General features: G+C 36.1%; 1 protein-coding gene across 1 annotated transcript in view; it reads left to right on the top strand.

Annotated features, from left to right (window-relative positions):
- The window catches only part of CCDC186 (coiled-coil domain containing 186), a 46496-nt gene that overhangs the window by 11227 nt on the left and 12974 nt on the right, over window positions 1-22295 (top strand). Inside the window, exons 3-10 of the mRNA XM_068548608.1 lie at window positions 2447-2573; window positions 9209-9337; window positions 14181-14393; window positions 15307-15426; window positions 18794-18898; window positions 19361-19459; window positions 19627-19713; window positions 21308-21450. Of these exons, the coding sequence (XP_068404709.1) occupies window positions 2447-2573; window positions 9209-9337; window positions 14181-14393; window positions 15307-15426; window positions 18794-18898; window positions 19361-19459; window positions 19627-19713; window positions 21308-21450 (1023 nt within the window). The remainder of the gene's footprint in view (window positions 1-2446; window positions 2574-9208; window positions 9338-14180; window positions 14394-15306; window positions 15427-18793; window positions 18899-19360; window positions 19460-19626; window positions 19714-21307; window positions 21451-22295) is intronic.

The following is a 22295-nucleotide window of genomic DNA, read 5'->3' as shown; positions in this document are numbered from 1 at the left end:
CCTGCTATCTGTACTTATCTCTTAGACCTTCCCTTTGAGATCATCCTTGATGCCTCTTTCTACTTTCCTTAGATTTGGAGTCTTAACCACTTTCAAGCTTCTCTTGTAAATTATAAGATGTTACAGATTTAATAATAATAGCAGGAACACTTAAATGCTGTTAATTATGTGCCTGGCACTTTACATGTATTAACTCATGGAATCCTCACAACAACCCTATGTGGTATGAACTATTATTATTCCCATTTTACAGATGAGGTACTTGAAGCACAGAGAGGTTAAGTAACTTGCTTCAGGTCACATGCTACTAAATGGCAAAGTTAAAATCTGAACCCAATTAGTCTGGCTTCAGTGGATTTTTTAATGTGGTTATCTGAAATGAACAAGATACATGTTATTAAATTTATCTAAAAACATTAGAAATACAGTAGAAAATTAATTCCTCTTTTTTTGCTCCATCATGTCAGAACAGTGGCCACATGGTAGACTGGGATAAGCACAGTTCTGGTCAGAAGCCCAGAGTTGGAAGATTCCCACTGCCACTTGCAAGCTCTGTTTCCTTAGTTAAATCAACCTCTCCAAGACAGAGTTTTTCATCTTTATGAGGGGGACAGTACTTACCTGATGGGATTGTTTTGAGGACATTAAAGCATTATAAAAATGTCAGATATTATTTTAAATCTAAGTTAATTTTTTGTTATACATGTAATATTTTAAATTTCAAATAAAATGCTTTGTGATTAAGGTTAGCTCTAAAACAACTCATTTTTTTTCTTTTGCCTTCATTTAATTTTCTGTAAAGAAAACTACCTTTCAGTTCCTTTGGCTTAAATTTTCATGAATGCATCTATTTCCAAATGGCTTTGTTTATACATCCATTCCTCTGTTTTCTAACACCAATATTATTGTCCAAGGTCCCAACGAGAATTCTTAATTAAGAACAGTTATTTGTGTATAGGATGTGCATTTGGCATGTAAGAATAACAATTTTAGGGCTTGCTGTTCTTCACTTCTCCCTCCCTAAATTGTTTACTTTTGAGGTATAGTCAGGATTCTTGTGTTTCAGGTTGTTTTTTGCAACAAATTGAGTGTACACCTTAATCATGTACATAATCAAAGTTAAACCCCTATGCCATAAAAGGCTTGAAGAAACTTGCATGCTACACATTTTTCTCTTTTCCCAAGCATTTGCATGACTTTCCTCCTCACTGCATTCCTGTCCTCAGAGAGGTCTATCCTGATTACCTTATGTACAATCACAGCTCAAGTCACTCTCCCTGTCCTCTTGCCCTCCTTTAGTTTTCTTAATAGACCTTAATCACAACTTGGTATTTCATTATATATCTATTTATTGTTTAATTTCTCTGTTAGAATGTAAGCATCATGAGGGCAGGGACAGTTTGCTGATGTACCCCCAACATATAGACTAATATAGGTACATAGTAGGTACCCAGTGAGCATTTGTTGAGTAAATGAGGCATCTTCAAAGGAGAAGATGGCAAGGAATTAGACCTGGGTCCAAATCTCAGTTCAACCACTTACTAGCTATATAACCTGGAATAAGTTCTAGGCTTCAGTTTTGGTTTGTTTTCAAATTCATAAAGCATAATAATAATAATTTTGTAGACTTATTAATTTATAGTCCTGAGTGTTAAGTAATGCATTTAAAGCTAAACTTAGTAAATAGTAATTGTGCAATAAATGTCAAATAATAGCTGTTGCTAGTAATCCTAAAATATTAGCTGTTAACCCTCTTAGGTATCTTACTTTATAGTTCTGAGTACTTTTACAGGTAATTTTTAAGGTTTTATTTATATTTTTCTAGGGAACTCAAAATGAAATTTCTGCTTAAACTTTATTATTTTACATTGACTACTTTTGTAACTATAAGAATATCATTAAAATAGTCTAAAAATCTAAAGCAAGATTTCTTAACCACAGCACTATTGACACATGGGGGCAGATCATTTTTTGTTGGTGCCGGGGCTGTCCTGTGCATTGTAGGGTGTTTAGCAGCATCCCTGCCTCTGTGCACAAGAAGCCAGTAGCAACCCTCATCGCTGGAGCGGCTACCAAACAATTTCTCCAGACAGATGCCTGGAGGGGAAAAGTTGCCCCTGGTTGCCACTGACTGACCTGAAGGGATTCCAGTGCTGAAGGGATGAACTAGGTAATTCATATGCCTGTAGACATAAACTTGAAAGAGTGTGGTTTTCTTTATCTGATTATATTTCTCTTAATTTGAAGTATACAAATTTCTAGGAAAAAGTTAATAGCTTGACTGGCCAGAGAATGTTTTGTAAAGTATAATATATCATTACAAAAGGATTACTTGGGAATTTTCATTTCTTACTCATAGGTATCTACACCCCAGTCTGCAAACAGATTATATTACACATTGTCATTTTTAATTATGTTTTACTGATACTGCCCTTTTTATATTTAGGTTAATTAAAGAAAATAAGAAGCATCAGGAACTTATCTTAGACATTTGTTCAGAAAAAGACAATTTAAGAGAAGAACTAAAAAAAAGAACAGAAACAGAGAAGCAGCATATGAACACAATTAAACAGGTAAAAAGACAAAAATCTTTAAAGTCTGTTCTTCAATATATAAAATAAATACGTTCCTGAATATTTGTGTGTAAATTGAAGTTCTGTAAGTTAAATCATACTTTAAATGCAGAAGATTGCTTGGTATGTGAAGCATTCTCTTTTATGAACTGGGAATCATAGTCTGATCTTTTTGTTTTATATAAATTAATATTTCTATGTGATATGTGTGACTGTATTCTATATATAATAGAAATCTGAGCGGGAAAGACTGTTTGTTTGGCAGTCAAATAGATTGTTTCAGAAGAAGCAGTATATACCTAAAAGTTTATATCTGGCATTAGAATGTTTTCAAGCTTATAGTTTAATATGTTTCCATTCTCAGTATTTTGTGAACTATACTGAAGACTGGCTCTCTTCAGATTTTATCTGGTGAGCTAGCTTCCCCAGCCTTTCCTTTTCTTTGTTTCTTTTTTTTTCTTTTTTATTTTTCTTTTTTTTTAATGTACTGTGATGCTTGGATTGACAAAGTTCATCTTTGTTTTCTTTGTTTCTTTTTTTTTTTCTTTTTTTTTTCTTTTTTAAATGTACTGTGATGCTTGGATTGACAAAGTTCATATTCAAGACTGGTAGTAAAGTTCAGCTGCTCTTTATCTTTCTGAGCTGCTCTTTCTTCTGTGGGAAGGATTAGAAACATTGTAGCCTTAAAAGTCTTTCTTTTTGCCTCATCTTTCACAGAAAGCTATATAATGAAAATAAAAGTAAACAGCTGGTAGTAATATAATAACAAACCAAGTTTCACTTATCTATGCCTTGGTATACTTAATGAACCTTTACATAGTTGGAAGGTGACCATATTTGTAAAATTTTACATATTTAATCCTGATTTTTGTGTGGAAAGGGCTACTGCATGCAGACCAAACTTAGAATTTTAAAGTGTGAGGGTGTCTTAATAGTAGGCTGAATCTGTATTTTGCTAGGCAGGTCACTGCTGATGACCAGAAACTTCAGACTAAATAGATGGAGGTGAACCAGAGCTGTTCTTTTCACGAGCTTGTTAGTGGTTGTGCCTTTTTACAAGAGAAAATTCGATTCACCATTCTTTTGCTACCCAGTATAGCAGAGTTTTCTTTCCTAATCTTATCTCTGAATCTGCACCAGTTAATATGGCAGCCACTAGCCATAGTGCTATTGAGCACTAAAAGGTGGCTAGTCCAAATTGAGGTGATGTAAGTGTGAAATACACACTTAATTTCGAAGACTTAGTACAAAAAAAGATAAAATGGCTCAGTTTTTCATGTTGATTACATGTTGAAATGATATTTATAGGGTTTAATAAAACATTTATTTCACCTGTTTCTTTTGGCTTTTTAAAATGTGGCTACTAAAAAATTGTGGCTTATATTTCTATTAGACAGTGTTGCTCTAAATAATTTTGTCATAAGGAAAATTAGTACACATGTACTATATGTAAACTAATATTTAGGATTTTTTATAACAGCTTTATTGAGATATAATTCACATACCATATAATTCACTCATTTCAGTATACAGTTCAGTGGTTTTTAGTTGTGCAGGGTTTGTCACAATTTTAGAATATTTTATCATACAAAAAACTCTGAACCCATTAGTAGTCACTCCTCATTTCCCTCCAACCCCTTGCAGCTATCTCCCCCCAGCTCTAGGGAACAACTAATCTACTTTCTGTCTCTCTCTATATTTGCCAATTCTGAACATTTCATATAAATGGAATCCTATAATATGTGTCCTTTTCCTTCATATAAATGGAATCATATAATATCTGGCTTCTTTCACTTAGTGTAATGTTTTCAAGGTTTCAATCAAATTGTAGCTTGTATCAGTACTTAAATTAATGGCCAAGTGATATTCTGTTGTGTAGGTATACAACATTTTATTTATCCTTTCATCATCTGATGGATATTTGGGTTGTTTGCACTTTCTGGCTATTATTAATAATGCTGCGATGTAGAAGTTTTTGTGTGGACATATGCATTCTTTTCTTTTGGGTGTCTACCTAGGAGTGGAATTGTTGGGTCAAATGATAACTCTATGTTTAACTTACTGAGGAGCTGGCAGACTGTTTTCCAAAGTGGCTGCACCATTTTATATTCCTACCAGCAGTGTATGAGGGTTTCAGTTTCTTCACATCCTTGCCAATGCTTGTTATTATTGGACTTCTTTATTATAGCCATCCTAATGGTTGTGAAATGGTATCTCGTGATTTTGATATGCATTTCCTTAATCACCAGTGAAATTACACATCTTTTCCTGTGCTTCTTGGCCATTCGTATATCTTAAATAGATACTTCTAGGGAAGTATTTTCTCTACCCATTTTTAAACTTTTTTATTGTTGAGTAGTGATAGTTCTTTTTATATTCTGGATTATAAACCTTTATCAGATATATGATTTGCAAATATTTCCTCCCATTCTGTGGATTTGTCTTCACTTTCTTGATAGTGTACTTAGAAGGACAAAAGTTTTAAATTTTGATGATGTCCAATTTTATCTATTTTTTCTTTCATTGCTTGTGCAGTTGGTGTCATATGTAAGACTTCATTGCCAAATCCACAATCATGAAGATTTACTGCTATATTTTCCTCTAAGAGTTTTATAATTAGGCTTTTATATTTAGATCTTGATTCTTTTTTTTTTTTTAGACCAATTTTTTTTTTTTTTTAATTTTATTTATTTATTTATTTATTTTTGGCTGTGTTGGGTCTTCGTTTCTGTGCGAGGGCTTTCTCCAGTTGCGGCGAGCGGGGGCCACTCTTCATCGCAGTGCGCGGGCCTCTCACCATCGCGGCCTCCCCCGTTGCAGAGCACAGGCTCCAGACACGCAGGCTCAGCAGTTGTGGCTCACGGGCCCAGCCGCTCCGCGGCATGCGGGATCCTCCCAGACCAGGGCTCGAACCCGTGTCTCCTGCATTGGCAGGCAGATTCCCAACCACTGCACCACCAGGGAAGCCCCAGATCTTGATTCTTTTTGAATTAATTTTTTTTATGTTGTATGATATACAACTTCATTCTTTTGTATATGGCTATCCATTTGTCCCAGAACCATTTATTAAAAAGACTATTCTTCCTCTATTGAATGGTCTTAGCATCCCTGTTGAAAACCAATTGATACATCAACTTATTTCTAGACTCTCAGTTCTGTTTCATTGATCTATTTGTCTTTCATTACGCTAATACCACACTATCTTGATTTCTGTTGTTTTGCAGTAAGTTTTGACATTGGGAAGTGTGAGTTCTCAAATTTTGTTCTTCTTTTCCAAGGTAGTCTATTCTCAGTTTCTTGTGTTTCCATATGACTCTTACTATCAACTTGTCATTCTACAGTGAAGCCAACTGGGTTTGTTAGGGATTGCATTGAATCTGTAGACTTCATTCGGAGAATATTGCCATCTTAACAGTAGTATGTTTTTCAATTCACAAACAAGGGATATCCTCCCATTTATTTAGATCTTTAATTTCTTTCTAAAGTGTTCTGTAGTTTTTGGAGTAAGTTTTGCAGCCTTCATTAAAATTATTCCTAGGTAGTTTATTCTTTTTGATGCTATTGTAAATGGAGTTGTTTCCTTAATTCATTTTCAGATTGTTAATTACAAGTGTGTAGAAACCTTTTTTTTTTTTTTTTTTTTGCTGCATTGACTCTTCGTTGCTGCACATGGGCTTTCTCTAGTTGTGGCAAGCAGGGGCTACTCTTCGTTGTGGTGTGCGGGCTTCTCATTGCGGTGGCTTCTCTTGTTGTGGAGCATGGGCTCTAGGTGCGCAGGCTTCAGTAGTTTTGGGTCGTGGGCTCTAGAGCACAGGCTCAGAAGTTGTGGCGCATGGGCTTAGTTGTTCCGCGGCATGTGGGATCTTCCCGGACCAGAGCTTGAACCCATGTCCCCTGCATTGACAGGTGGATTCTTAACCACTGCACCACCATGGAAGTCACAACAATTTTGTTATATTCTGTAACTTGGCTGCACTTGTTTATTAGTTCTAAAATTTTTTGGCGAATTTCTTAGGATTTTCCATATATAAAATCATGTCATCTTGCATGTAGAGAGTTTTACTTCTTCCTTTCTCATCTGAGTGCTTTTTATTTCATCTCCTGCCTGATTGCCCTGGCTGGACCCTCCAATACAATGTTGAGTAGAAGTGGCAAGAGTGGATATCCTTCTCTTATTTCTGAAGCATTGTCTTTCACCACTAAGTACGGTGTTAGCTGTCGGCTTTTCATACATGCTATCAGGTTGAAGAAGTTCCTTTTCATTCCTAGTTTGTTGAGTATTTTTATCATGAAAGAGTGTTGAATTTTATCAAATGCTTTTTCTACAACTGTTGAGATGATTATGTGTTTTTTGTTCTGTTGATATGGTGTATTACATTAATTGATTTTTGGATATTAAACCAACCTAGCTTTACTGTGATAAAGCCCTTTTGGTCATGGAGTATAATGCTTCTTATATATTGCAGAATTGTTTTGCTAGTATTTTGTTGAGAATTTTTCTGCCTATATTCATAAGAGCTATTGCTCTTGTAGCTTTGTTTTCTTGTGATGTCTTTGTTTGGTTTTGGTGCAGCGTAGTACTCACCTCATAGATTGAGCTGGGAAGTGTTCCTTCTTTTTGGGGGGGACAATTTGTGAAGAATTAGTATTAATTATTTAAATGTTTGGTAGAATATACCTATGTAGTCACCTGGACCTGAATTTTTCTTTGTGGGTAGTTTTAAATTTTTTTTTGTTACTAATTTAATCTCTTATTACAGGCATGCCTTTTTTTAAATTGCACTTCACTTTATTGCACTTCATAAGATATTGTGGTTTTTACAAATTGAAGATTTGTGGCAACCTGTGTTGTCAGATGGTGATTAGCATTTTTTAGCAATAAAGTATTTTTTAATTAAGGTATGTACAGTTTTTTTTAGACATAATGCTATTGCACACTTTAATAGACTACAATATAGTGTATACATAACTTTAATATGCACTGGGAAACCAAAAAGTTTGTGTGACTTGCTTTATTGTGATACTTGCTTTATTACAGTGGTCTGGACTGAACCTGCAATATCTCTTGAGATATGCCTGAGTAGGTCTATACAGATTTTCTATTTCTTCTTGAGCCAGTTTTGGTAGTTTGTGTCTTTCTAGGAATTGTGCATTTAATCTAAGTTAAATTGTTCATAATATTTATTCATAATTCTTTTTATTTCTGTAAGGTCAGTATGTCCCTCTTTCATTTTGATTCTTGGGATCAGTCTAGCTAAAGGTTTGTCAGTTTTGTTGATCGTTTCAAAGAAGCATTTTTTGTTTTGTTGATTTTTCTCCATTTTCCTATTCTCTATTTCATTACTTTCCTCTCTAATGTTCATTGTTTCCTTTTTCTTACCGGCTTTAGATTTAGTTTGCTCTTTTTTTTTTCCCCAGTGTCTTAAGATGAAAGTTTAGTTTTGATTTGAGACCTTTCTTGTTTTTCAATATTGATGTTTATAACTACAAATTTCCCTGTAAACACTGCTTTAGATGCATCCCATAAATATGTTGTATCTTTATTTTTGTCACCTTATTTTCTAATTTCTCTTTGATTTCTCCCTTGGTTATTTAGATGTTTAATTTTTACATATTTATGAATTGTCAAGTTTCTCTCTGTGTTACTGAGTTCTAATTTCATTCCATTATGGTTGTCGAAGGAAGATACTTTGTACGATTTCAGTGTTTTAAATTTATTGAGATTTGTTTTAAGACCTAGCATAGGTTCTGTCCTGAAGAATATTTCATGTGCACTTGAGGAGAAGGTGTATTCTGCTGTTGCTGAATGGAATGTTGTATAGATGTGTTAGATTTAGTTGTTACATAGTTGTGTTCAAGTCTCCTATTTCCTTGTTAATCTTCTTTCTAGTGCTTTTCATTACTAAAAGTGAGGTATTGAAGTCTCCAACTATTATTATTGAATTGTCCACTTCCTTCTTCATTTCTGTCAGTTACTGATTCATGTATTTTGGTGCTATAATATTGGCTGTGCCGCGTGGCTTGTGGGATCTTAGTTCTCCAACCAGGGATTGAACCTGCGCCCTCGGCAGTGAAAGCACAGAGTCCTAACCACTGGACTGCCAGGGAATTCCCTAAAGTACCTTTGTAAACAACATTTTGTTTTTTATTCCAGTCTGGATCTTGTTTTCTATTCCAGTCTGAAGATCTCTGCCTTTTGATATGATTATTTACTCTCATTTAACGTGACTGTTGACAGTTGGATTTTTGTCTACCATTTTAAAATTTTCTATATGTCTATATTTTCTATATGTCAGCTGTATGTTTCTGTTTTGTTTCCCTGTGCCTCATTTACTGCTTTATTTTGCATTAAGTAAATATGTAACATTAAAATTTTTTTCATGATATTTTCTGAGTTATTTCATTGGTAATTACTCTAGAGTTTATCATCCATCTTATCAGAATCTGCTTCAGATTTATCCTGACTTAATTCTATTGATATATCAGAACATTGCTAACATTTACTTTTGATTTCTATGGCTGAAGTATATTCATTGCCATCTTTATGCTTGTTTACATTGTTTATATTTATTTGAAATATTGGTGGTCTGTTTGTTATAACTATAAAAATAATCTGGAAATAATTTTCTTTACAGTTAGAATCAAGAATAGAGGAACTTAATAAAGAAGTTCAAGCTTCCAAAGATAAAGTACTAGCTCAAGACACTGCAACTAAAAATGCAATTCAGCAGTTACACAAAGAGATGGCCCATCGGATGGAACAGGTATTTTTCAAGTCATTATTACTATTAACTTTCTGATGATTTTTTGTTTATTAAGTAACCCTTTTAGACAATTTTGGACATTAGTGTGTATTAGGATTAGGATTTAAAAAATGCTAAAGCAATACATAAATGCATGCTAACTACAAAAAACTTCAACCTTTATTCCTGTGATTCTTTACAATATGCTGACCCTGAGCATTAGAAATGTTATATATTTAAAACTTACACTATCAGTTCTCAAACCTTTTATACTAATTAAAGAAAAATGTAGAAGATAAGACATTAAGAAGTTGTTGATTATAGTGGACCCAAACATAGCTTCATTAGAATAACCTAGTGAGCTTTAAAAATATATATATTCTTGGGGACTTGCCTGGTGGCGCAATGGTTAAGAATCCGCCTGCCAACACAGGGGACACGGGTTCAATATCTGGGCCGGGAAGATCCCACATGCTGCAGAGCAAATAAGCCCATGCGCCACAACTACAGAGCCTGCGCTCTAGAGCCTCCGAGCCACAACTACTGACGCCTGTGCACCTAGAGCCCATGCTCTGCAACAAGAGAAGCCACTGCAATGAGAAACCCAGGTACCGCAACAAAGAGTAGCCCTCTCTCTCCGCAACTAGAGAAAAGCTTGCACACAGCAACAAAGACCCAACGCAGCCAAAAATAAATAAATTCATAAGAGAAAAAATGTGTGTGTGTGTGTGTGTGTGTGTGTGTGTGTGTATTCTTGGGGACTTCCCTGGTGGCGCAGTGGTTAAGAATCCACCTGCCAATGCAGGGGACATGGCTTCGAGCCCTGGTCCGGGAAGATCCCACATGCCACGGAGCAACTAAGCCCATGCTCCACAACTACTGAGCCTGCGCTCTAGAGCCCATGAGCCACAACTCTTAGCCCATGTGCCACAACTATTGAAGCCTGCGCACCTAGAGCCTGTGCTCCGCAACAAGAGAAGCCACTGCAATGAGAAGCCCGTGCACCGCAACGAAGAGTAGCCCCTGCTCGCCGCGTCTAAAGTCCGCACGCAACAACAAAGACCAAACGCAGCCATAAATAAATAAATAAATAAATAAATAAATTTAAATACTTATATATATTCTTTGGAATTATATTTTAAAATAAAAACAAAATGATAGTAAAATGTGCACAATAACAATTCAAACAGTAAAACATGTCTTCTTCCAAACTTTTTCTCCCACTCCACGCCCTTCCCAGAGGCAACCATTGATGCCAGTTTCCTGTATATCCTTCTCAGAATACTTGTTGCATGGACAAGCATGTATATATTTCCTTTCTTCCTCCCATCCTCCCCCCTGTTTTTAAACAAATGGCAACATACTACGCTCACTACTCTGTATCTGTTTCCTCTCTAATGATGAGTGTAGGTGAGGTTAATAATAGTAGCTGAAAATGGTTTACCAGTATTCACTTATTTAATATTCAGGATAACCCTAAGAGGTGGGTATTATTATGTAGATTTTGGAGATTGTTCCATTCAGTTGTTTCTAGATTGGCTTCATTCCTTTTCTCCCCTAACTTTTCCTCTCAACTTTTTGATTTGAGAATTTTTAAGCCTGTAGAAAAGGTAAAAGAATAGTAAAATGAACACTTGTTTACCCTTCACCTAGAGTCACCAAACCTGGTGAGTTTTATTTAGAAATAGCTTCCTAGCATGAGTGTGCACATGTTCCTGCACACACATGTGTACACTCCCCAGTCTAATTTTCCAGTTTGAGGTTTCTCCATTTCTCAGAACAGATATGTAGAATGTATCTGAACCTCAAATTTACAGGAGGGTAGAGTTAGTTATAAATTCTTAGGGACTTTATAGCATGTCTCCCTCAGCCCCACATGACCTTGTGTTGGTAAGTATTCAGCCCTAACGAAGCATTCTGGATTCCTGCTGCTTCTTAGATTTTTTGGCCCTGAAATTTCCCATACTTTCTTGTGAGCTCAACTGTGCATTAAAAAAACATTTGTTGTATTTCATCTAAAATTTTTGGTGTTTTGAATGGGGAGGGTTCATCTGCCATACTTGGAGAAGCAGAACTACTTCTACAGTTTATCTTAATTTTAGCTGACTATTGAATCCTATCAGTTATGTTACTCATATCTTCATCCAAGTCAATGATAAACATCTTAAACTAGTCAAATCCGAAGACTTTTACTGACTCTTCTTCCTCTATCTGTGCCATAATGGACTTTCAATAGAAGCTTAAAGAGTAGTCACTTAATTATCTCATTTAATACTCCCAACAATCTATGAAGTAGGTGCTGCCATTATCTGGGGTGGGATATAGAAAATGTGAACTTTTAGCACCCCAGGTTATTCTTTTTTTTTTTTTTAAATAAATCCATTTGTTTTATTTATTTATTTATTTAAATTTTAATTTATTTATTTATTTTTGGCTGTGTCGTGTCTTAGTTGCAACACGTGGGCTCTTCATTGTGGTGCGCGGGCTCCTCTCTAGTTGTGGCGCGAGGGCTCCACAGCGCGTGGGCTGTGAAGTTTGCGGCACGCGGGCTCAGTAGTTGTGGCGCACGGGCTTAGTTGCCCTGCAGCATGTGGGATCTTAGTTCCCCGACCAGGGATCGAACCTGTGTCACCTGCAGTGGAAGGCAGATTCTTTTCCACTGGATCACCAGGGAAGTCCCACCCCAGGTTATTCTTTTGCAGCTGTTTCAGGGATGACTCTGAGTAACAGGACATTCTGGTGCACATTCCCTGCTGTAGTTAAGAACCTTATAATATGTTATCTCATGTATTATAATTATCTTCTTTCTGCTTCTTATCTCTTAACTTCAATGAAGTTTCCATGTTGCTACCAGGTGTCTTTTTAAAACACAATTTAATTTAATAAAATTTAAAACACCTTTTATTAAATCCTTCTTTGGCTTCTCTTTGCCTTTAGGATAAAATCTCAAATCATTAGCATGACAAGAGAAGTCCTTCTTCCTTTCAGGATCTGATCTCTACCTCCTTTTCTGTTTTGTAACTACTTCCTCTCCACTGCAATCAACACACCAAGTTTAAGCACTACAGAATAATTTAATGTCCTCTAAATGTATCATGCTATTTTATACTTTTAGGCATTTGTGCATGATAACCACTCTACCTTGAATTCCTTTCCTTGACTGATCCCTTTACTGAATCCTTCAATGTCTAGCTCAAGTATAGCACCTAGTTCAAGTACAAATAGCATCTTTCACCCTTCATGCCAACCCTTCCCAGGGACTGTTAGTATTTTTGTATTTTCAAAGAACTTTGTACATTCATCCACTAGAAATTATTTGTTTTATAATCTTCGTTTATGTGTTGTTCTTACTAGGTAGTGAGCTCTTCCAGGACTTACCATGGCTTATTCTTCATTGTGTTCCCAAAAGCTAATCCATTATCTAAGTATTAAGTTATCATGGAACTGGACTTCTTTTAAAGTTGACATTACCATTAGTTGACTTTTTCTCAGTACAGTTATTCAATTATCTAAAAATCTAGCTAATTCTGTCAGCCAGTTCCATCACGGTTTTGTCAATCATTTGTCCACAAGCATGTCATCAAATCCTCAGGGATCTCTGCCATCCCTATTCCAGTGTTTTCTTTAATTTCTCTTGAAAATTAGTAGGCTATTTCAATGGGGGGAAAAAAATCCCAATTGGATGATTTTTCAAAGTGCTTATATGTATAGTATTTTGAGTGGTTACTAGATGTGCTTATCAGCTGTAGCAGAACTTCATGAAACATTTTTTGTCAGTCACTTTTCATCAGAGCATAGGAGGTTTTCCCACATTATCCTAATGCTAAACCTACTTCAATTCAGTTATAGTATTAGTTGGAGTTTACCACTAGATGCCATTGAAGATCCTTAAAGTTTAAGGATCCATCTTCTGTAAAATAAGTATGTGCTTCATCATATTTGCAAACTATGAATTTACTTAAATGAAGGGCTATCTGTAGAAGTTTTCATTGTATGAAATTTCACAGTATGGAGTACCAGCTTATAGTTACAGAGAATTTTAAGTTAGTATATAGATAGATGTCACACCTAATCCAATTAGGTATTTCTTATTAAAATGCCAAATACTTTTCATACAGAGGAACTCAGCGATCACTAATTAGCATATTACTTACTTTTTTGTGAGGGAGCTAAGATTATAGATTTTAGAAATTGTCAGCCATAGAGTCAGGATCCTGACAGAAAACAGAAGCTGGTGATTTGGGGAGAATTTCATGAAAGGACTCTTTACAAAGGTATGGGTGAGATTTAGGGAGTCCAGCCTGGGAAAATGCAGGATCTTGGGGCTGCTGGAGGAGCCATTATCACTCTTTGGGCTAAAGGAATAAGGAAACGGTGCAGGTAGTACAACCCAGAGAAGGTAGTTGCATAGAGAGGTCATCTGACAGGAACAGTGTGTGATTCTGGAGGAGCCAGATCTCATTCTCTGCCTACCCTCCTAATCTTCTGCTTAGTGCCTCCTGTTGGCCAAACCCAACTGGAAGTATGAGGGCAAAGAAACTTGTTGATATGGTCCCTGATGGTCACTTTCCCAGAGCACAGGGTGGGCTGGGAAAGAGTGGAAAAGTGATCTGAAGGAGTAAACAGAAAACAGCAACCATATTAGCTAAAGGAAGAGGAATAGGAAAGGGAAGAAGCAAATATTAGTGATATTAATTTGTTCATTGTATCATTTCTCTTTTTTAAAATTTCATGACACAGGTCCTGAAAATCTTGTGTAAAAGACCAAAAAATACATTGGTGATATTATAGGAAAATGTTATTTGTTTTAATTAATTTTTATTTGAAAAATATGTTTTATTAATGCTAGATATTTTTTTCAAAGGCCAACAAGAAATGTGAGGAGGCACGCCAGGAAAAAGAAGCAATGGTAATGAAGTATGTAAGAGGTGAGAAGGAATCTTTAGACCTTCGAAAGGAAAAAGAGATACTTGAAAAAAAACTTAGAGATGCAAACAAAGAATATGAGAAAAACACTAACAAAATTAAGCAACTTTCTCAGGAGAAAGGACGGTTGCACCAGCTGTATGAAACAAAGGTATAACTTTTGATATTGTATCTTATTTGAAGCTTATTCTCTTTGCTTTTCCTTATTTAATCAGATAATCATAACTTAACATGGTTAAACCACTGTTAAACATAAAGTTGTTTTTCTTAGTTTACCTTCAAAGAATGTGAATGCTTTAATAATTCCAATATCTTGTTACTTAGCTGCAGAAAGTTTTTCCTATGAAAAGATGAGAAACTGACACGTTGTTTATTAGACAGATCTTTTTAAAAACTTTCTTTTAAAATCTGCATGTTGAAGAAATGACTTTGTGCTTCAAAGGAAGATTTTATTTTAGTAAAAGATATAGATGGTGTGTCAAAATGTGAGTAGTTTTTGAGCCAGAAGTATACTTTGACCAGAATCTTAATGTAACACTTACACATCATAGAATAGAATTTATATTTTACTTGTAGAAAAACATGTTCTTACATGCTGTCCAAGGAGATTTAATTAGTGTGCTATTCAGAGTCCTTGCTATTAACTAGCATCCTCATGGCGTGGTCTTGTGTCCAGTAGGTTATCATTTCTTGGTAATCAATGTTATTTTTTATTAATTAACTTTTAGTTCAGGAATGTTGTCATTGTTCTCAAGAATTCTGGCAAAACCAATTTAATTCATATTTCACCTTACTGTCAGCCAGTTGAGAAGAATCAGAAAGGTATGCTTATACTCACAGCGTACTAGTTGGTTAAAATATAAATGTTAATCATCTTATGTCTATTAATTGGTTTTAGGCTTTTACTGTCCTCTTATGATTTGAACTTTAAGTCAGTTTATAGGCCATAATGTGCTAGCCCTGAATTATAGTGTTATTGCATTGATTATCTTGAGATATAAAAGATACACAAATGATTGGTTGGTTGTTTAAATGAAAAATATGACCTAGTGATATTATTTTAGGAAGGTGAAACTACTAGACTCGTCAGAGAAATAGACAAATTAAAGGAAGATATCAACTCTCACATCATTAAAGTAAAATGGGCACAAAACAAATTAAAAGCAGAAATGGATTCACACAAGGTGAGTACTGTAATACAGTGGAAAAATTATTAGAATCAGCTTTAAGAGCACGTGCAGTAATAGTTATTAATGAGGCATAAAGCTTAGTGACTCCTGTAGGATAGCTTGGGCCTGAATATTTGGTGATTGTGAAAAGATATTTCCTTGCATGATTGACATATTAAATTGGATAGAATGTTGTTTTATCATTCATTGTTTTTAACCCCCCAATGACTTTGTTCTTTAAGCATTTTTAGTGTGCTGTATTTTATATTAAACATTGTCAGGTTCAGGGGGAAGAGGAGAATATGTAGGTTATCAAAATTGAAAGTAAACTCTGGAAATTCTTAAAAAATTATTAGTGATACAATTCTTATAATCAAGAAATATGAATTTTTATTTAAATATAAACATAATAAAGAAAAGTTTCCTTATCTGTTTATTATGAATATAATTCTGTTGGTATTGTGTATAATGAATATCATATTATTAAACAATATAATAAAAAGTGGTGATAAAGGCTGGTACCTGATGCCATAATTTTAAGCACTAACTGAACTGGTATAAGCAGTAATAAAAATCTGAAGATGATAGAATGTGAAGTAAAAAAAAAACAACTTTGAAATATTATTTAAACAAAGCCATGTTATTTATAACAGTTACCACATTTTCAAAAATAGGCTTAATGATATTGTTTAAATTATCATTGGCATCTCTTTAAATAATCCTAAGTTGGTAGAACTGTTAACCTTTGGATATTTGTACATTATAATATCAGAGAAAACTGTAGGGAGAGGTGTCTGTGTTGACAGTGGTCAAAGATAGGTTAGAGAATGGTAGGTTTCTGACCTAATCGCTGATCAGCAAATGAGTGTTAGGAAACTATATGGGCAGAGAAAGAACTGCCAGAAGGAGTAGGGGCAACAATCCTTAGGGCTCACACAGGGCTACAAACCATTTAAAATTGTATTTGACACAGGAATCTCTCAATTGCTATGTTTTGAATAAATGAAGTGAGTACCTACTATGTATCAGGCTCTGTTTTAGTTATTGATGATATAGAAGTGGGGGAGAAAACAGATAAAGTTCTGTTCTCTCTCCCTCTCTCCTCCTTCTTGTTGAGCTAATATTCTCATATTTTAAAAAACAATGTTTGAAAAAAAAACAATGTTTGAAAAAGCCTTCAAATGTTTATATTTTAAAAATAACACAGTTTTAATGTAAGTCAAATTATTTTTAAAAGACCTGCAACTGAAAGTATGTAAGTAGGCACTTAAGTGTGTGGTAGGTTTATCCAAAAACAAAATGACGTATAAGAAGCGGTGTGTGAAGGATAGATGCAGTTTACATTAAGAGATGACAGGAAAGGCATTCCAAGTGGAGGAACAGCAAGATAAGAGAGAAAAGGGAGATGAATATTTGGTGTTTGGGAAAACCAGCCTAACTAGACACAAGGTTTATGTTAGGTATTCCTTCGTTAATTCAACATTTATTACGTGAACAATTAATATGTGGCAACTGCTGAGCTAGGTGTTATCCAGAAGCTGTATCCTCAATGGGGGAAGCATGTAAGCTACTGGACAATGTATCAGGTGTTACAATCTAGGAATTCCCTGGATTCTATCTATGGGAAGGCAGAATAGCAGCTTCTGCCCCTTTCTGAAGGGAAGCTACTAGGAGGAGATGATACCTAAACTCTCATTTGAAATCCACATGATAGCCCAAATTATGGGACTGGATGGGTACTCTGAAGGAGAACGTTGGAGCTACAGGTTAGGGCTGTACTGGGACAGTCACCACAGGAAGTCTAGCTAGTCAAGGAGACAGCGAAGGCAATGATGAAGTGGGCAAAAACAGGAGTATGTTGTCTTGTAAACATAGGAAGGCTATTCAAAGAGTCAGGAGTGATCAGAACTGGAACAGGTAAGTCAAGAATAAGAAATGAGAAAAAGCAATTGGATTTGATGAGAAAGTAGTCCCTGCAGACCTTCAGAATTGTTATTTTAGGAGAGTAGTTGGGAACAGAAACCAAATTGCAGCATGAATCTGTAAAAAAGTTTTGAATAGATACCTTAGCCATAAACCAAAGAATTGTCTTTTATGTGGGTCTACAAAGAACTGCTTAAACACTTTGCTCTTTTTGTCTTTTCAGGTTAGTAACTTCTAGTGATTTGATGAAAACTCTATCAAATTTAACTTTATTTAATGACTATCAATTAACTGTTCAGGCCACATTTAGTTTTTTGTCAGAAGCATAAAATGTTATTACTAGAATAGTATCTGACTCCAGTGGCAGTGCTAAGACAAGAACTTTCTCTACTGTCTGGTCATTATTCTCACCATTCATCACATCACTATGCCAACCTTGTTGCTGTCTGTAAAGGAGAAACCCAGTTTTCCTTCAGTGTAGGGAAAAATCCAGTTCTCCCTACTGTGGGTTTCTTCCCTTTGTGTCTGTCTTACTTTTACACGGAACACTTCACTTCTGTCACTTCTGGTTACCAATGTGTGAAGGCTTTTCCCCACAACAAGCAATTCTCTGTGATACCAGCTGAGTGGCCTACAACTTAACTCAGTTTTGACACTATCGATCCGGAGATAGTGTCAGATCCCACAGGTTAAAGGCTCAATTCTACAAGACTTCCCCCACCTCCCACTTCAGGCACCAGTCCCAAGCCCAGGTTATCACCTGTGCGTCTGATCAACTGGCTATAGATTGGAGGTTCTAACAACCCCCCCGCCTTGGGTTCAAAAATTTGCTACAGTACCACACAGAACTCGGGGAATGAGTACAGTTACATACCTTTACCAGTTTATTAAAGGACATTAAAAAGGGTCAGATGAACAGTCAGATAAAGAGATACATAAGGTGAGGTCTGGGAAGGTCCCAAGTGCAGGAGCTTCTGTCCCTCTGGAGTTAGGGTGTGTCACCTTCCCGATATTGGATGTGTGCACCATCTGGAAGCTCCCCAAGCCTCATACTTTTGTTTTTCTGCGGAGGCTTCATCACATAGGCTTGAGATTGATCATTAACTCCATTTTTACCCTTCTGCCTTCTCAAGGGAATGGGGGACAGGGTTGAAAATTCCAGGCTTCTAACCATGGCTTGGTCTTTCTGGGGACCAGCTGTCATCCAGAAGCCATCCAGGAGTCCAGTCAGAGTCACCTCATTAGAACAAAAGACACTCCTGTCACTTGGGAAATTATGAGGATTTCAGGAGCTCTGTGACAGGAACAGAGGTTAAAGACCAGTATTAGAACAAGAGATGCTCCTAATGTTTTTATCACTTAAAAAATTACAAGGGTTTTAGGAGCTCTGTGCCAGGAACTGGGGACAGAGACCAATATATATTTTCTGTCATCTCACATTGTCTTTTTGTCAATGCAGGAAACCAAAGATAAACTCAAAGAAACAACAACAAAATTAACTCAAGCAAAGGAAGAAGCAGATCAAATTCGGAAAAATTGTCAGGATATGATAAAAACATATCAGGTATGCTTAAATTTTTGAATAGATTAGTAACAAATTATGCCAGATATCAGTACTCTCATAAATTTTTGTATCTACAATATTCGAAGTGTGGAATAGATTTGGTAGGGCAGCTAAATTAAATACGGGCTATTTCCTATGTTAAAGTACTTGCAGCTTAAATCGAGATCTTACTAGAGAAGTTTTTAACCAAATAAAAACACTAGAAAACGTTAGAAGAATGAAGAGTACAAGAAAAGGTATAACTTAAAAAAAAAAGCCCACTCTATGATGTTATATATGTTAAGTATGCTCTTCTAGTTGGTGCAAAATTGACATATTTAAAATCTTTGAATACAGTCATCAATTTTACATACATGAGCTATGTATGCCACAATGAGGAAACTTAATTGCAAAAGCCTTCTTCACATTTCAAAACGTAAAACTTTAAAAATTGTCATACTTTTGTCATTTCTTTCCCATTAGGAATCAGAAGAAATTAAATCAAATGAACTTGATGCCAAGCTCAGAGTCACAAAAGGAGAACTTGAAAAACAAATGCAAGAAAAATCTGACCAGCTAGAAGTGAGTAGCTTTGTTCTTTGTATACCTTGGATGGTATAATATAGAGGAGAGAAACAACAAGTACTTATTGCCAGCTACTTTTAAGGCCTTCTGGAAGGAGCAAGTAATAAATTTTAGATCTGGTTTAGCGTATAATGATTTGTGGTTTCTTTTAAACTTTTTTAAAGATGCATCATGCCAAAATAAAGGAACTAGAAGATCTGAAGAGGACATTTAAGGAGGGCATGGATGAGCTACGAACACTGAGAACAAAGGTAATTCAGTCTTTAGTCATGACTCCAGAGGAAGGGTAAATATCTTTAATTTTGTACTCATTCTGATTTTTAAATCTTGGGGAAAGGATATTTATATAGAAATATTCCAGAATCAAAGAGTAGCATGTCAATTCCCTAGCAACAAAATTGACTCTTAGAGAAATAAAAGTGTCTTCCATTTCAGTCCCTTTAAAGTGTTTGCCAAACATTCCTGTTTCACAGCACATTTGCTTTATCTGTAAGTTATCCTTGGTCCTCTGTTACATGGGCTTTAGAGCTGTGTCAGAAAATAATAGGGACTGCCCTGGTGGCGCAGTGGTTAAGAATCCGCCTGCCAATGCAGGGGACACAGATTCGAGCCCTGGACTGGGAAGATCCCACATGCCGCAGAGCAACTAAGCCCGTGCGCCACAGCTGCTGAGCCTGTGCTCTAGAGCCCGTGAGCCACAACTACTGAGCCTGCGTGCCACAACTACTGAGCCTGCGTGCCTAGAGCCTGTGCTCCGCAACAAAGAGACGCCACCACAATGAGAAGCCTGCGCACCGCAACGAAGAGTAGCCCCGCTTGCTGCAACTAGAGAAAGTAGAGAAAGCCTGCACGCAGCAATGAAGACCCAATGCAGCCAAAAATTAATTAATTGATTAATTAATTAATTAATGAAAAAAGAAAAGAAGAAAGAAAATAATAGAAAGCCTTTACGTTTCTCCTAGGTATATTTAATAGTCTTGTATACAGTTGTTTTTTTTTAATGTTTGCTTATTTATTTATTTATTTATTTATTTGACTGCGTTGGGTCTTAGTTGCGGCACACAGGATCTTCGTTGCATCATGCAGGATCTTCTGTTGTGGCACGTGGGCTCTTCGTTGCGGCGCGAAGGCTTCTCTCTACTTGTGGCATGTGGGCTCAGTAGTTGCAGCACGCGGGCTCTCTTAGTTGTGGCACGTGAGCTCTAGAGCACGCAGGCTAAGTAGTTGTGGTGCACGGGCTTAGGTGCCCTGCGGCATGGGGGATCCTAGTTCCCCGACCAGGGATCGAACCCACATCCCCTGCATTGGAAGGTGGATTCTTAACCACTGGACCACCAGGGAAGTCCCTTGTATACAGTTTTAATTTCTAACAACCTCTTAAATATTTTCCAATGTTATGGTTCTCATTGTAATAATATTTTCCCTTTTAATTAAGTGTGAAATATGTTATCATTATATGTCTTTCATTTATTTAGAAATAGGCTTTTAGGTAACCACCTTGAATTTGCGATCACTTAATAATTTTTAAAGTGTCTTTCATGTACCTTTCTATTTGTTCTTCATGCCAGTACTTTGAGGTAGACAGGGAAGGTACATCCTCTTTTCAGATGAGAAAGTGGAGATTCAGCAAAAATGAAGTGGCATGCTAACACTCCCATGACTAAATCATGAGAAATCTGACACTGAAACCCAAGACTGTTAACTTCCTATTATATTTTCTTCATGTTAATTATTATTGCTTCAGAATTTAGCTTAGATTATTAATATATAACCACTGTCTGAAATAGCTAATAAAGAACAAGAAAATATTGTTTGTAGTTTAACTTGATTATGATTATTTGATAGGTAAAATGTCTAGAAGATGAACGATTGAGAACAGAAGATGAACTATCAAAATATAAAGAAATTATTAATCGCCAAAAAGCTGAAATTCAGAATTTATTGGACAAAGTGAAAATTGCAGATCAGATACAGGAGCAGCATCAAAGGTATAAAATGAGCAACTTCTGTTTATGCTAATCAACAGGCTTTTTGATTCTATCCCATTTCTGGTTTTAAATGCAATTGGTGCACTAAATAAGAATAATTTTATATTTTACTAGATAAAAAATTTTTAATTCCTGTCTTCATTTGAACTTATTTTGGGTTATCTTTGGAGTTCCCATCACGGCTTCTAAAACTCAAAGTTTATATTCCCTAAACATTGGCAGTAGTTATTCATAAGACAGAATGGATTGCAGGTTTCTATCCGTTCCTTAGCTTTCAAATTCTATTACTTATACACAGTAGTTTTTCTTCTAAAAGGTAGATATGTATCTGTGTCTATATCTTTGCACGTATGTAGCTCAAGGTCAGGAGGTAACGTTATTCCTTGGCTTCTTTTCTTTTTTTTTAATAAATTTATTTTATTTATTTTTGGGGGGCTGCTTTGGGTCTTTGTTGCTACGCACGGGCTTTCTCTAGTTGCGGTGAGCAGGAGCTACTCTTTGTTGCGGTGCGCGTGCTTCTCATTGTGGTGGCTTCTCTTGTTGCAGAGCACGGGCTCTAGGCTACTGCGGACTTCAGTAGTTGTGGCGCATGGACTCAGTGGTTGTGGCTCCTGGGCTCTAGAGTTCAGGCTCAGTAGTTGTGGCGCACAGGCTTAGTTGCTCCGCGGCGTGTGGGATCTTCCCAGAGCAGGGCTCGAACCTGTGTCCCCTGCATTGGCAGGCGGATTCTTAACCACTGCACCACCAGGGAAGTCCTATTCCTTGGCTTCTTATAAAACCATTTAGCTAAATTCTACTTACGACATTACCTGAGAGAGCCTGGATTCAGGCTGGATCAAATACCT

The sequence above is a fragment of the Eschrichtius robustus genome, chromosome 7 (genome assembly GCF_028021215.1).
Source record: "Eschrichtius robustus isolate mEscRob2 chromosome 7, mEscRob2.pri, whole genome shotgun sequence".
In the NCBI taxonomy this organism is placed as follows: domain Eukaryota; kingdom Metazoa; phylum Chordata; class Mammalia; order Artiodactyla; family Eschrichtiidae; genus Eschrichtius; species Eschrichtius robustus.
The sequence above is the reverse complement of the archived record's forward strand: the minus strand, read 5'-3'. Positions and strand labels throughout refer to the sequence as shown.